We start from the raw sequence: 14,991 nt of genomic DNA, 5'->3' as shown, positions 1-14,991 counted from the left end.
TTTTTTTTCCTAATTTAATACACTATTTTCTCATCTTCTAATTAGTTACTATTCTTCCAACCCCTATCGACCTTCTGGCAAATCCGTGGTGAGTGCGTTGTGGGAAAAACTTGTAGGTGTTTGAGAAGAGGGAACAAAACTGGAATTCATGCATGTTGAAAATGCAGGTTCTTTGGAAGGTGGAAGAGATGTAGCTTCAGTGCTCTGCAACATACAAATCTCCGAAGACATTGTTGGTCGATCAGCTGGAGATTCTTGAACACATAAAAACCCTATGTGGATGCACCTCAAAGCTTCATCTGGCCGACATGTTTCCCTTACTGATTCATCAATCACCTCCATTCCTCTTCCTTCTTTCCACAACTCCCATGCCTAATTAAAATGTTGAACTTACGGTCATTTGCAATTGCAAGGCTTAAAAACAAAATGATCATAAGTTGGAATGTTTGTTTAGTACTTACCCATCCAGCAAGAGTTGGTGAATGTTCAAAGTGATAGAAAGCAGCATTCTTCTTTCCACTTACAATCTCCAACAATAGAACTCCGAAACTAAATACATCCAGTTTCTCAGAAAAATGGCCATATCTTGCATACTCTAGTGACATGTAGCCACTACATCAATTAATGGTACAATAAGCAAAAGTACTAAAGTAGTGGTTGAGTAAGGTTTAGGTGATTAAAAGCATGTACCAAATCGACTTACTACGTGCCAACAACCCTATTGGTATTTGCTTCAGTCTGATTTATCTCGAAAATCTTAGCCATTCCAAAGTCTAATATTTTGGGTTCATCGAGCCATCCAACAGAACATTACTTGCTTTTAGGTCCCTGTGAATGATTTAAAGTCTGGAGTACTTGTGGATGTAAAGTACTCCTTGAGCGATCCCTTGGCTTCTATAATTCGAAAACGCTTTTCCCAATCTAATTCTTTTTTTTCACATGGATCTGATTGGAGAGACCATGAAAGCAAATGAGCTATTGTTTTTTCGATGGACAAACCTAATCAAAGTTGACATCCCTGAAATCAACAATATCAAAGATATAAATCTTAGAAATGATGAGGATATACCAAACAAAAGTTTGTCCAAACTCCGATTGGGCATGTACTCGCAGATCAATAGCAGTTCCTCCACTTCGACACCACAACAACCCAAGAGCCTAACAAGATTGGTATGCTGAAGCTTGGCTATAAGCTCCAACTCATTCAAAAACTCCTCATGTCCTTGCCCTGACTTCTTTGACAGCGTTTTTATCGCTACCCCTCGATTTTCAAGTAAAGTGCCCTGTAGAGGAAGGGAAATGCCACAAAGAGAACCACCACCGTGCCAATATTACTTAATTGGGGAAAAGGTTACTAAGACAAGTACAAAGAAATTATCATTTTTATCAAGAACAATCAATGTACTTTAGTATTACAAATTAAGTGGAAGGGTCACCTTATAAACAGCGCCAAAGCCTCCCTCTCCGAGTTTATTAGCTTCAGAGAAGTTGTCTGTAGCAGCTAATATTCTCTTTAAACCGAAAAGTGGTAGTTCCGTATCATTCTTTACACCTCCAGCTCCATAGTTTATTTCAATCCCCACCATGCTTCCTCCTGTGCTCCCTGTTTCAGTCTTATTGTTAGAGCATGGATCATTTGTGTGTATATGAGAAACAAAGAAAGACTGCTAGGATCCATGCTTCTGCGTGTACTTCTATTTTTGTGTGTGCGCGTGCGCGTATGAGAAGCAAAGAAAGACAGGCAGAATGGTAGCAGTACCTTTTCTTTCCCAATGCTTTCTTCTGTAAGTAATAGCCAAAACTTACAGCAAACAATCCTCCTGCTGCTGAGACCATTGCAATTTTAAGGGAACGCTTATCAGCACGACCCTTACTGCCTGCAAAAAAATTAAAAGATTGGGTTAACCAATAAAAATGATGGCTCTCCAAGTAATAGAGACTCAAAACAACCCGACTAATCGTTCGCATATTACTTTTAAGATACATAAGCTCAGAAGCTGCAAATCTGATGTATAACATTCTTCCACGACTGTCATCTTCCGCACGTTGTTCCACGCCCAAGAGATCTTCGGTCCAAATTGAACATCTAGTACTGCTATCATAAGCATAAGCGGTGCAAGAGCAGTTACTTAAGCAGACTGATCCACATTTCTCAACACTCCTAACCTCCACAGCCTGTTTATTTTCAGGCATTAACATGTTATGCATTTCTAGGAACCTGTCTTCCGTCCCACACTGCAAACTCGTTTTTCTTGAACACCCATCAGAATAATCCTGCAACTACCAGTCCAGTGGCCTGGTTCAAAAATCCCACCTGCGGAAACAATGGTTTGATCGCCGGAGAGAGATTGGTTTTCGCTGATAGTGTCAGCTGCAAGGGAAACATGGGACTCGAAAAATGCACATAATAAAATCACGGACAAGACAAACTTTGAGTTTGGTTTGGTATCCATGGCTGCACCTAAAAAATCAGCAGACAGGCAAAAGATATAACCATATGCATGGTTCTAGAACTTAACCTATATGCCCTTTTCGTGGTGATCATTTCAAGTCAACTATTGAAGGGTCATGTGTAATTATACAATTCAACCTTCGCATAAAAAATCTTGTTTTTATACTCACGTTGGTTGACTGCACTTGCGTATGTGAAGTACATGCGACTTGTGAGCCCTGATTTATCATTGCAAACCATGAAACAACTACATATGAGCCCAGATTCACCATTGCAACCCCAGAAGTCGCATGTTCAGCACGCAGCTGCCATTGTGAAACCAAGCCTATGTAGAAAAAGCAATGTATGGAAAAGGCTTGAACATCGTTCTTCCCGTGTCAAAGCTTCTGTTCAAACTCATCAATGCTCAACCATGTGAAACCCTTGAGGCAGCACCTACCCAAAACCCGAGAAGAGATAGAAGTTTGAGTTAGGATTAGGACATGTTCGAGTTAGATTGCTTCGACTGCAAGCTAATGTACTATACTAAGCACTTATGCTTGCTTCATGATGTTGGGAATGAAGGCTCTAAACTGATTTATTAGAGTTAAATTATTCATGCTGATGTGTAAATTAGTTTGTCACTGTTGAAGGGCTGTGATTAAGTTTGTTAGAGATCTTAGGCTCAAATGTGAGCAAGTTGCATCGTCTCGTAGGGCACTGTTTGAATGGTTGGGATGAGTGATGAGTCAATATTATATTATATGTTATCATAATTTTAGTTTATTTTGGTTATTATTTTGAAAGAATTTTGATATTTTAAATTGTATTTTTAATGCAGGACATTCGACTTCTTTTTAAGAAAAAAGTGATCAAACAAATGAATTTTGGAGGTGATCAAATGAATGAATTTTGGAGTGATTTCAATTGGAGGAGTCTTTCAAGATAATTGTGTCAAAATTCCAAATTATTCTACCAAGCCGTTTGACTGTGGCAAATAAAAGAAGGCCCAGCGCACAGCTTTCCCGAATTGACGTTTTTAGACGCTTTGAGTATTTGAAGGTCAAGATGGCATATTTTGAGGAATATTCCTTTTGATGATTTGTTAGGAACATCTCAAGCTTTAAAAAGAGACATTTCGGGACCAAATCGGAGTTGATTTGGTTGGTCAAAAGATGAATTTTCTCTGCAGTCCGAATTTCAATTTAAATATGAGACATTTTATTTCCTAGTTATCTTATTCTACTTGGTCATTAAAGAGACCAACGCATTATTTTATAAAACCTTTTTCTAGGTAGAATTTTATTTTGTGGTAATACAAATAACTTTATTTGGCCATTAGAGAGACGAACGCATTATTTTAGAGAAAGAGCTACTTTAGAGAATTCGACGATTCAAGTTTATTTTCAAGATATTTTCAATCTATGATCTTAATAATATTTTGATTTATGATTGTTAGTAACTAATTTCCATTTGCCGACGAGGCCACAAGCCTTAGTAATAATATGTAATTTCTTTTCAATTTGCTTATAATATTATACATGAAGGTTTTGAATTATTAATCACTGTGTTAAAACTATATAATTGTCTTGATGATTGACCACCATTAAGATATTTGGAAAAGTAGTTTGATGCAATTTTGGCTAAGAGTTGTCCTGGCTTCTTGTGGTTAATATGTGTAACTTCTTATGATAGAAGTCACGCCTTAAGGATTACATGGTTTTTCAAAATGTTTTCACAAAACTTAATGAGTCTTGCATGTTCACATTTGATTTGAATACCTCAAACAGATTGCATGTTAAATATAAATTTTATGTATGCACAAGCGTGATTCTCCTGCAAACTACTCAATCACTACAAAATCTAATTCTGTCAACAATAAAAAGATTAGCAGCATCAACCCGAGTCACAAAAAGATTAGCAACAACAATCCGACCCGGTTCGAGCGGTCCGACCCGGTTCGAGCGGTCCATACCGCTCCAAAAGTGGAAAACCGATCCAAACAACCTGTGAGAGGGCCGTTTTAAAACCCAGAACTCGTTCTTCCAATTGCGCACCGGAAACACATGCTTTGTAGGGAGACGAATTAGAAAAAATTTTGGGACGGTTGGTAAGAATCAACAGCAGCAATTAACAACAAAAAAAACAAGAAATCAAATTAGGAGAAAAACAAAACAATTAACACAAAAACATTCGCAGTAATTATTAAAAAAATTAAAACCTCAGTTAAATCCATAAAATTCATATGAAATGCAGTTTCGCCGAGGGGTTCTCCCTGCAAACAGGGTCTCAGTTCCACTGTACCTCGAACAGAAGGATTCAATCATCATCGGCAACACGAACAACAAAAAAAAAATACAAAATCAAATAAATTTATACAAAAAGGGCTCAGAGTATGAAACAGCTCTCTCGATCACGAATTTTCTGAAGCAGAACTGGCATAAAGCTGTATAATTCAGTCATCAGCGCCAAAATTAACCAAAAAATCCAACTTTTCAAACACACATACCAACAAATCACAATACAAATTGGCTCATATCAAGAAATTCAACCATTGATTATCACATTCTACTTCATCGATTACTCTCAGAAGCGCGGATAGTTTGTAATCAAAGCCAAAAATTCAACAAAAGATATCAAAATCCACAAAAAAATTTAAACAAAATTAGAAAATTTAGCGGACGTTTTTAGAGGAAAAACTATGAGAAGAGAAAAACCCCCACGTGTGACACCGCCATTGGATTTACGCCTCCATGACTAGCTCAGTTTTCGGAGATTTTTCAAAAACAGGCTTAAGGTGTGTCGAGGCGCGTCGGATCGGATCGGATCGTATGAAACTGAAAAATTGATGAAAATATTTAGGGTTTTGGGGGAGATGTAGCCGTCGATTTGACACAGAAAAGCCGTAGGGAAGAGCGAGGCTAAGCTGCAACACTTGACGGCGACGTTTTAGCACGAGCATTGGGGCTTTCTTCTTCAGTGAAATATACTCTCAGAGAAGCCCGGGGTGCATCGTGCATGATTGCAAACTATAAATTGCAGAAATTAAAGATTAGGGTTTCGATTGCATGAAGGGGAATTGGGAGAATTCTGGACGAGAGGGGTAGAGGAGGCTTCGATGGAGAACGGAGAGTTTGAATAAGGAGCGGGGGTTGGTGTTGTTTATATAGGCATCCAATGCCCTACGGAAACCCTAGGGTTTCTTCTTCGCGATTGTTACGGTGCTAACGGCATCGTTTTAACATTCACGGTCCAATAGTCATCTTCTGACGAACTTACCCCTCCACGGTCTTTGTTCCACTTCGGCCCTTTAGTTTCAGTTGTTGCGTTTTGAACTCATATTGTTGCAAATTTGCAATTCAACCCCGCAATTTTGCAATTTTTTCAACACGATTATTACGCAAGAGGCATATGTGGTGTTTTTACCTCAGGCTCAGAGAAGTCCGATTTCCCTCAATGTCACTCACGAGCTACTTACGACGAAAGATCGACAAATGTAACCATGTAAGTAACATTGTCCTTGAATTGCATAAATTAGCACAAAACAAAAACCACAATCTACGAAGGGTTAACTCGAGACAACTGAAACTGCAAGACCAAAGCGGAACTTCGCTTAAACTACATGGACTGCACTCGTGAATTGGCGTCTTCTTACTTGAGAGCCAAGCATTTATAAGTGAGAAGGCCCTAAAAATCGAATTTGGCAAGAAACTATAGAAACATTTTCGGTTTGAATTCTATGGAAGGCTAGCTACTTGAAATTTCTGATGTTGTACAATCACTGAATTACAGAGAGAACATCTCATATAATGGTATTCTTACACTCATACTATCATCCATGTCAAATGCCGGTAGCCAGCCCACTTAGCAGCAAGACGAATTCCGATGGCTAAACCTGCACCAAGCAAGGGCATTGGAAGCTTCCTGTTAGCCACTACAATTTCCTCCTCCGTATCTGATATCTTCTTTGAGTGATGAAAAATGGCCAAGGCCAGATACGATGCGATCACCAAAACTCTAACCCATGGTTCTCCTATGGCAGACATCACAGCTGCCGCAGGCAATGCGGACGTAACATCATCCCTCTTTTTAACTAATCGTGAGTAACCGTAGAACCCTACTAGAATCGTCCAGAAGAAAGGCTCTGAGATGTAACCTGCCACTGCTGCGTAGCCTACTACACCAGATGCTGTGAGAAGAAAAGGTTGACAGTTTACAGCATTTGGAACAACAGCTTCTGCGATAGCAAGAACAGTTGATGCAAGTATGATCACTGTCGTCAACTCTGGAATTGGAGCGTATGCCACTATGCCAGAGTAGAAAGAGCGTATGGCATACAATGTTGTTTCTATGAATCTGATCACGGAAGTAATGGGATCTCCAATGAAATGAAAGATTAGAGCCAGAATAAGTTTCAAAAGGTATCCCACAAAACGGACAACGCCCTCAGCAGCCTTTCTCCAGTTAGCTAATTCCAGCAAGACAGCTCTCCATGCATAGATAAGGAAGACCAATGCTGCACGATCAATGACAAATAGTATTTAGTCAGCTGCATAAACCATTATAGTGCAATTTGTATACGTGAAAGCCTCAACCGGAAAATAAATAACAAAAAAATTTATTTCAGCTTCAATTGAGGCTTCAAAAAGTTATAACTAGAAAACATCTCTTAACACCACTGAAGTGTGCACGTATCAGGAACTAAATAGTCTAAACCAATACATTAAAGTTTCATCTCGTCAGGTTAAGTACAATATCACATCAATAAAGTCAGTGCTCAGATCTGTTTTACTCCACAAACCAGTGCCTTCTTCCCCCTCCTAACTAGTTTTTAAATTTCATAAGCATCCCGATTCACCAATTTGTTCTATACTCATACAATCGTAATGAAAAAGCATTTGTGGGAGAGAATGCAGTCAAGCATGAAGAAGTAAGACACATTAATCAGAGCACTAGTCTAAATCATCTTTCACAAACCCAATAAACTTAATTGTGTTACATTGTGTGAAGATTAAGTCATGAAATATCCCCGATCAGAACGAATGTAAAACTATGAGAAAACACAATTAGTTGAAGTTTCAAACACATTGTAATGCCTACACATATTACAACCTGCTAGCTCATTTTTCAGATGCTGGTGACAAATTCATATACTTTTCTTCACATACGCATCAAACATTTCTAAATTCGAGGAAAGTCATGGTGAAAAATGTCAATATACTTTCTAACAATAAATTAACCAAACAAGCTGTATTTATACATGGAAGCAAGTCCCTTCTGTTCTCAAAATATCTTGGGGCATTCCACAACAATCGCAAATACTCAAACTTTCTCTGTTTTCTCTCTTTCATTAACCAACATTTTCTCAGCAGCCAAACAGATAGTAAAAAGAAAAAGAAAGAGAGCAGAACAGTTTACCTACAAGCCAAGGCCACCTGACAGGAGGGTCAGGAGCTTCCTTGGTCAAGTACCTGAACCGCTCAGGCATAGTACTCTCCCCTCTGCTCTCCTCCTCAGCTCCATCAACACCCTCATTTTTCACACTCGCACGAACCCTCAACTTTCTCTCAAACAAAAACCCATTTGTTTTCCAGGAAAACCCAGGAAAATTCTGAGCTTGTATTCGGTTCAAACATTGGAATTTGGGTAAACTGCGAAAAGGGATTGTTTGGGTATGAGGTTGGATTCTGGGGGGAGAAAAAGAAGTGACTTTGAGTCTGAGAACGGAGGGGGTTGGAGCGGAGATGGTGGGAATGGAAGTCGCCATGGCTTGGGATTAGAGGGGTTTTGCTGCCATTACGGGTAGCAGCGATGGAGCTGCAGAATTTGGTGTTTTGGGGTTTTGAAAGGTTTCGACTTTTTGTATTATGGCCCCAAAACACTTCACAATTGGCCCATGTAACACTAATAGACCCGGTCCATGGAAATGGAAAGTGATTTCCGCACTCTCGTTTTTTCCTCATAAATTTATAGCTTATAGATTGAATAAAATCAAACAAGAGAAAATAAACAAGGTATACTGTATACATAAAGGAAAAAAAGGTGTGCGAAAATTCTTTCTTAAGAGAAAAACTTCAATAGGACAGTCAACTCTATTGGATTACACGTGTTAAATCATAGGCTGGATATACCAGGTGGCATTGTCATGCGGTGTATATGATGAACATAATATTGTCTCCTTGTTTTGGTTCACCCGGACCATGACAACTTCTTATTGGCCGATCGCACACGATTGACTATGTGACGTTGAACATTCACTATTTGCACATTTTTGTTCTCCTAAATTAGAATTTGCAACGCGGTTGTTTTAAATCCCAAAAACATTGAATCAAGGGCTTTAATTTTGTTAGGGATGATACATGACATGTAAGAATGCATTGGTGAAAACAATTCTAAGATGAATGAAAGCCCTTGATTCAACAAGGCAGCTCACATACAATGTTGAGTTGAGTCATTCAGAAATTCAGTATTGAAAAAGTGATGAACAATTCTAGACAGAGACACTTCTGTTGGATCGTTGTAACTGCGTGCGTTCTTCATCCACGCAGCACAAAATAACTCTTAAGAATATATTTTTACATATACATCCGGGGACCTAAAGCAACTCAATGTATCTTCACTCTTCACCGTCTTCAAAATTCAGTAAAAAACCAGAAAATTCGTGTTGAAAAAATGAAGACATCTTGAAGCTTGCCACTGGTTCAAAAAGAAATTCCCAAAAACGCTGCTTCTTCGTTCTCAATGTCGTAGATTAGGGTCAGATATTTGACAGGCGAAAGAAAGCTGTTCGCAGTAAGGCGAAACCTGATAACTTCCCAACACCTGAAATTAGTCTTGATAAACCACCCAACTAGTGCCAGATGATGCCTTCACTCCCTTCTCCTTCATTTTCCTTCTCATTCGTTGCGCTTCCTCATGCCTGCCTAAGCCAGAATACATTCTTGCCAACAGTAAATAATTGGCAGGATTATCAGGTTCAATTTCGGACAGAGCTTTCCCTGCAATCTCAGCAAGGTCCAAGTCTCCGTAAGTTCTACATGCTGAAAGAAGAGCACCCCAAGCTTTAGCAGTCACCTTCACTGGCATTTTCCTTATGACCTCATATGCCTCATGCAACCTCCCTGCTCTGCTCAGAACATCTACTAAACAAGAATAGTGATCACTATTTGCTTGCACACCATAATCCTCACGCATCCGACCAAAATAATGCAGTGCTTCATCTGCTAATCCTTCAGCATGGCTGCACGCCTTCAGTACCGCAAGAAAAGTAATCTCATCAGGCTCTACTTTCCCCAATTCCATCTCTCCGAAAATTTCCAATGCAGCTCTTGCCTCCCCATGAAGTGCATACGCAGATATCAGACTACTCCATGCAACCACATCCTTTTTCTTCATATAGCAGAACAGATTACGCGCATTTGCAAGACAACCACAGCGCCCGTAGGCCTCTACTAGGCCACTACTCAATTGGGAATGCGAGTCAATCTCATTTCTCACATCATAACCATGAATTTCCTTAATAAACCTTAAAGCCGCTATATCAACAAAAGCACGTAACAGAGCAAGCAGCGTTATTAAATCCGGTTCCCTTCCGCACGCTCTCATTTTCCTATAGAACTCGACAGCCTTAAACGACCCATCATCCAATCCTGACATACCAGATATAATGGTATTAAAAGTTGACACATCGGGTTCAACATCCATTGCGTCAAACAATCCCAAAGCATCGAACACATTACCGTTACGCGTATAAAGTGATATCATAGCATTCCACACAACAACGTTCCTGTGAGCAATTTCATCAAACAGGTTGCGTGCGGTCGACAATGACACGCACTTGCCATACATGTCGACAAGAGCAGAAGCCACAAATGGGTTTGATAGGATGGAAGATTTGGCGACATGGGCATGGACGGAGACGCCGAGTTGCGGGCGGTGGATGGCGGAGCAGGACTTGAGAACAAGAGAGAAGACATGGGGGTCGAGAGATAGAGCCAGTGAGGTCTGCATGTGGTGGAAGAGGGAAAGGGCTTCGTCATGACGACCTTGGCTGACATGGGAGGTTAAGAGCTTGGTGAAAGAAAGCAACCGTTGGAAGTTTGATTGGTTGTAGGACCCCATGTTGTTCAGTGCTTTGGGGATCAATCAAGTATTTAGCATTGAACAAGCAAGTTAGTTATATCTTTGTTCCCTGATTTAGGGGAGGGACTTAGAAAAGATACTCTGGGATATATTAACTATATCGTTTTTTTATATTGTTATACGAAAAATGCTAAGGAAATTCTCTCCAAAGTGAAATTATCCATTATTTGTCGCATCATGTTTTTTGCACAATGTTTTATGATATTGGTACAATAATGTTAAATTGTGAGGTGACCGAAAGTCCATAAAGAGCCATACTTTTAAAAAATCTCTAACATTACATTGTATGTTATTGAGTTTCGGGTACACATAAAAGTTTCTCCTCATATTTGACTCGATTAGAGTTTATGTTTGAGAGTTAAAAATCCGCGAGTCCTTGAATTCATCATAATCAGAAGCAACGGTTTTTTAGGTAAAGACTAATGCTAAGGAGACTAAATTTTTAGACTACATTTGTATATCATGTGATGAGTTACCAATAAGAAATAAGCACTTAATCAACACTTAATAATCCAATCATCAATAACAACGTCATATGACTCACAAAATATGATTTAAATAAATGGTATCTTTAGCATATTTTGTAAACCATATGACGCATTTGTTGACGATTAAATTATTACTTAAATGATACTTAGTGTGATAATTTTATATTTGTGACATATCACATGATTTACAAACATGATCTAAAAAGTTGGTTCCATCTAGATGTCACTGGCTCAAAAGTTCTATTAACTTGAAATTCTAATTTCTCAAGTTGCCCAATATTTTCCATATTTACAAATGAGATGAGACTTTCTTGCTGATTCCCGCACTTACCCTTTTACTTTTAGCAAAGTAAATGTTCTTTCACCTACCCTTTCAACTAAACAAGACGGGATGACAAATATAACCTCTCTTTTTTCAACATAAGTGACATGTGACATGTGACATTGAGGTGAAGGGAGAATCGAACAAATAACTTTATGTAAATTTATTTTGCACCTGACGTTGGCGACATTATCAATAAATTAAAATAGTTTATAGTATATTGTTAGAGAAAATAAAAAAAATCAAAGCAAAAAGAAATTGTAAGTTTATGAAATTTAGACCAATCCCAAATTTCTTTCTCAATACAACCACCTCTTCAAATTCACCCCTATATCCTTAAAAGAAAGAGTATGATTCAAAAAATTGAAATTATTATTAGCACTTTGTAACATCATCATGCACTTTTTTTACCATTTTTTTTTTTTGGCAGGAAACAATTATGGATATGCATGGGAAGAACCAAATATTGAACAAAAGATTTCGAGTATATGATGAATATTTTTTTGTCAAATGATAAATTTTGTTAAATTAGATGTTATATTAGTCAACGACGAGGTTTGAACCCATGATATCATGTAAGAGCTTAACACTTTTCCATTACTGTAGTAAATGACTATTTGCGTATGATGAATATTTTTAACTATTTGACTACAACCACCGTAAAAACGTACTACAAATAAATTTTCCCTCAAAATTACCAATACACCACTAAAAATGGAAAAGTATGCATAGACCCCGGAAGTTTTGGTAATTACGACAAAGACCCTGAGGAATAATATAAAAGAGTGGGTCATATACTTGCGGGGAAAGAAAGAAAAGCCAACTGCACCAGAGTTTCTAAAGAGTGCGAGAGAATCCACAACACATCTCGAGAAGCCATGGCGACCGCCTTGGGCTGCCGCCTCAGCGTTCTTGCCTCCCGGTACGTTTTCTTCCTCCTCACATCTACACTTTCTCTGGTAGTTTCGTTCTCCGAAAATCATCAAAATTTGGAAACCAAAAAATAAAAAAATAAAAAAAACAAAAAAAAAAACGATTGTTTATGTAAATCTCCAGAGAAAACGCTGTATTATGCTAAAAGTCGTTTCTTTTTTTTTTGGAAAATTAGATTCAAAAGAAGGAATCAATTCTGGGTTTCGTTTGCCTCGTCCTTTTTTCGCTTTTCGATTTATTAATTCCTGGAAAAGTGAAGAATTTGGTTTTTTTTTGGGGTTGTTATTTGTTAATGGTGTTTGTAATGTTTTAAAATAATTATTTCAGTGCTTTAGCTGTGGTAGGTTGTTTCTGAATTTTTTTGCTTGTTGAAAGGTTTGATTTTATAATTTTCGGAGGTTAGGAACGAAAAATTTCTTCGGAGTTAGAGAGTTTTTGATGTCATGTGAGAGGGAACAATTAGGAATTTATGAAAATTTGAATGTAGTTTAGAGGTTTGTTAAATGAGCTGAATATTGGTCCGTAATTTAGCACTCTTCTTTTAAGCTCAACTTTAAATTCAAGGTCGAAAAGTAGGTCTGTTGGTAATTAGTAGTTGATTTCTTGTTTATAGGCGTATGAATATGATATCGATTTAGAGATTCTTGGCAATGGAGTATAAGTTGTGTTTCTGCTGCATGTTTAGATTCTTGGCAATAGAATGTGATTAGTTTTTATGGGCAATTTTAAGCGGTCTGAATTTTTGGTGAAGCCTTCTTCCCCTGTTTGCCTGCAGGATTAACATTCTCCAAGATTCTTAATTTTAGTACTTTTTTCATTGAGTTAATATATCATTTGTACTGTTTGCATTATCGCTTTAAGTGTGATTAAGTAGGGGACACACTTGAGTTGCCTTGCTTTTAATCTGAAACAGAGTGTGACATTTGGGAACATCTTATTTGTATGTGTTAAGGGAAGCCATAGGCCCATAACTAATTTCTAAAATTTGTTTAGTTTGGAGGATCGGAATGACCTTCCAATCAGTAAGTGATGGTGGAGATACAGATATAGGGCTGAGATCATGCATGGTTCTACATTGATCTGAAATCGGTTTTGTTGAATCTTTAATTACCAAAAGAAAGGATGATGTTGAGCTTACGGAATAGTCGTGTTAGAGATGTTATGTGAGGAGCTTTTTCGAGGCTTGGAAGACAGATTCTAACCGATTTCAATTGTTCCCGAGTATTTGTACAGAGTACGGCAGTTTTGTTTTTTATAGTCTTGAGATCCACCTTTTCTTTTTCTGGTCTGGAATAGGGACAATTATTACCAGCATTTGAGTAATGAAACAAGAGTGTTGCTAAGTGTATATGATTGTTTTCCAGCTCATGTTTATCAATTATATTATATTGGTCTTTAACTAGGTACAAGGATGTGAATCTAAATAGACAGAACAAGCGCAACGGGGTTGCATGTAGATCTAACTTGAATGCAATGCCTATACTGTCAAGCAGCAGGAGTCTACAACAACGTAATCACAATCTGCATTCCTGGGCTCCTAAAGGTATGCAAAGTTTCGTACTGAGTATCATCCTTGTTTCTCCTATAACTTGATTTGAAATTAGTCAGTTAGGTATACCAGAAGCAATGCCTTTAGATAGGAGCGTCTTTGAGATTTGTTATGTCCTTATAACCCCAAACTTGTAATTTTCAGGATTGCCAAGCTTGCAGCTTTCTTCTACGTCATCCACACTGTTAAGAGGGGACCAAGGCGATCGGTCACACAACATATCTGTGTTACCAAGACAACGGAAATCTTCAACATTGGTACAAGCACAGAAGAGTAACTCCATCAGTATACCTTTTCCAAAAATTAAAGAGAAGCCAGAATGGTGGTGGAGAACTTTAGCATGTCTCCCCTACTTAATCGCTTTGCAGATGTCTGATACTGGATTTTATATTCAACCCTTCGCAGAACACTACGAATTGTTTGGAGACTTGGTTTATTATGTCCCAGGAGCAATAAAGAGGTTACCGTATTGGTTCACAATGATATATTTCTTCTTCGCATACTTTGGAGTGGTAAAGAGAAAAGAGTGGCCTCACTTCTTCAGGTACCATGTAATCATGGCAATGCTATTAGAAACAATGCTGCAAGTGGTGTGGTACTCGAGCAATTTTTTCCCGCTTATACACTTCAACGGCACATTCGGCATAGAATACTGGGCGGTCATGGCATTCGTGTACGTTTCGGCCTTGCTCGAGTGTATACGGTGTGCTCTTGCCGGCAAGTATGTTAAACTCCCATTCTTTAGTACCCCTGCTTTAGTCCATACTCTTTTCCAAGTAGAAGGATATCATAAACCTTTCTGAAGAGTTGTATCGTTTAGGTCAGTCTGAGAAGTTATATTGTTGTTCTAGAGTGTATCATTTAGGCACACTATCATTTTTCATGTGCATCAGCCGGTATCACTTTGCTATGCGCTTTATATGAGTTCTATCATTTATATGGACATTAAAGTGATTGGTTGCCTAGATTATACGAGATTGTCTGTGAGACTATCACACAAACACGTATGAAATATAATCCTCTGGTTTACGAGTTGGGGAGTGTTTGCAGAGTTTTTTATTGAACCACTGTGTCTGTTTTCGGTAGGTTTTTGTACAAATTAAAGGCCAAAGCTGGCCTAAAATTG

The 14,991-nt window shown here is 38.3% G+C and overlaps 3 protein-coding genes, 3 non-coding genes and 1 pseudogene across 9 annotated transcripts; 1 reads left to right on the top strand and 6 right to left on the bottom strand.

The window, feature by feature from the left end:
* On the bottom strand, positions 1-1,602 carry LOC137709477 (cysteine-rich receptor-like protein kinase 10; annotated as a pseudogene). Its single transcript, XR_015958681.1, has 5 exons — positions 1,437-1,602; positions 1,070-1,283; positions 704-945; positions 462-612; positions 1-372 (listed from the first exon to the last, which is right to left on the bottom strand). The product of XR_015958681.1 is annotated as a cysteine-rich receptor-like protein kinase 10 (transcript).
* A 3,210-nt stretch (positions 1,603-4,812) lies between these two features.
* On the bottom strand, positions 4,813-4,905 carry LOC137709600 (small nucleolar RNA Z223). Its single transcript, XR_011064892.1, has one exon. It is a non-coding gene; the product is annotated as a small nucleolar RNA Z223 (small nucleolar RNA).
* Positions 4,906-4,960: 55 nt separating this feature from the next.
* On the bottom strand, positions 4,961-5,049 carry LOC137709624 (small nucleolar RNA U36a). Its single transcript, XR_011064911.2, has one exon. It is a non-coding gene; the product is annotated as a small nucleolar RNA U36a (small nucleolar RNA).
* A 255-nt stretch (positions 5,050-5,304) lies between these two features.
* Positions 5,305-5,451, bottom strand: LOC137709625 (small nucleolar RNA snoR134). Its single transcript, XR_011064912.2, has one exon. It is a non-coding gene; the product is annotated as a small nucleolar RNA snoR134 (small nucleolar RNA).
* A 613-nt stretch (positions 5,452-6,064) lies between these two features.
* LOC137708878 (uncharacterized) lies at positions 6,065-8,304 on the bottom strand. Its single transcript, XM_068448039.2, has 2 exons — positions 7,850-8,304; positions 6,065-6,947 (listed from the first exon to the last, which is right to left on the bottom strand). The coding sequence occupies exons 1-2, from the start codon at positions 8,196-8,198 to the stop codon at positions 6,256-6,258; spliced, it is 1,041 nt and encodes a 346-aa protein (XP_068304140.2). The 5' UTR covers positions 8,199-8,304; the 3' UTR covers positions 6,065-6,255.
* A 517-nt stretch (positions 8,305-8,821) lies between these two features.
* Positions 8,822-10,656, bottom strand: LOC137709554 (putative pentatricopeptide repeat-containing protein At1g03510). Of its 2 annotated transcripts, XM_088689940.1 has the most exons (2): positions 10,171-10,656; positions 8,822-10,080 (listed from the first exon to the last, which is right to left on the bottom strand). In XM_088689940.1, exons 1-2 carry the CDS (start codon positions 10,550-10,552, stop codon positions 9,260-9,262), a joined length of 1,203 nt encoding a protein of 400 aa, XP_088546066.1. In that variant the 5' UTR covers positions 10,553-10,656; the 3' UTR covers positions 8,822-9,259. The 2 variants fall into 2 exon arrangements, with proteins under 2 accessions (XP_088546066.1, XP_068304737.2); XM_068448636.2 differs by having other exon boundaries at positions 8,822-10,650.
* Positions 10,657-12,192: 1,536 nt separating this feature from the next.
* On the top strand, positions 12,193-14,897 carry LOC137709530 (protein TIC 20-IV, chloroplastic). Of its 2 annotated transcripts, none has more exons than XM_088689938.1 (3): positions 12,193-12,305; positions 13,720-13,859; positions 14,010-14,897. In XM_088689938.1, exons 1-3 carry the CDS (start codon positions 12,262-12,264, stop codon positions 14,666-14,668), a joined length of 843 nt encoding a protein of 280 aa, XP_088546064.1. In that variant the 5' UTR covers positions 12,193-12,261; the 3' UTR covers positions 14,669-14,897. The 2 variants fall into 2 exon arrangements, with proteins under 2 accessions (XP_088546064.1, XP_088546065.1); XM_088689939.1 differs by lacking the exon at positions 12,193-12,305 and adding an exon at positions 13,358-13,550.
* The last annotated feature ends 94 nt before the right edge of the window (positions 14,898-14,991 follow it).

The sequence above is a fragment of the Pyrus communis genome, chromosome 17 (genome assembly GCF_041283825.1).
Source record: "Pyrus communis isolate YQ-2024b chromosome 17, ASM4128382v1, whole genome shotgun sequence".
Lineage (NCBI taxonomy): Eukaryota > Viridiplantae > Streptophyta > Magnoliopsida > Rosales > Rosaceae > Pyrus > Pyrus communis.
This window is presented reverse-complemented; position numbering and strand designations above follow the sequence as displayed.

Coding starts and splice junctions, on each gene's coding strand:
- LOC137708878 (XM_068448039.2), bottom strand. CDS start 8,198: ATGGCGACTTCCATTCCCACCATCTCCGCTCCAACCCCCTCCGTTCTC. Junction 6,948..7,849: donor CAGGTGGCCTTGGCTTGTAG/GTAAACTGTTCT, acceptor TTGATCGTGCAG/CATTGGTCTTCCTTATCTAT.
- LOC137709554 (XM_068448636.2), bottom strand. CDS start 10,552: ATGGGGTCCTACAACCAATCAAACTTCCAACGGTTGCTTTCTTTCACC.
- LOC137709530 (XM_088689938.1), top strand. CDS start 12,262: ATGGCGACCGCCTTGGGCTGCCGCCTCAGCGTTCTTGCCTCCCG. Junction 12,306..13,719: donor CTCAGCGTTCTTGCCTCCCG/GTACGTTTTCTT, acceptor GTCTTTAACTAG/GTACAAGGATGTGAATCTAA. Junction 13,860..14,009: donor GCATTCCTGGGCTCCTAAAG/GTATGCAAAGTT, acceptor TGTAATTTTCAG/GATTGCCAAGCTTGCAGCTT.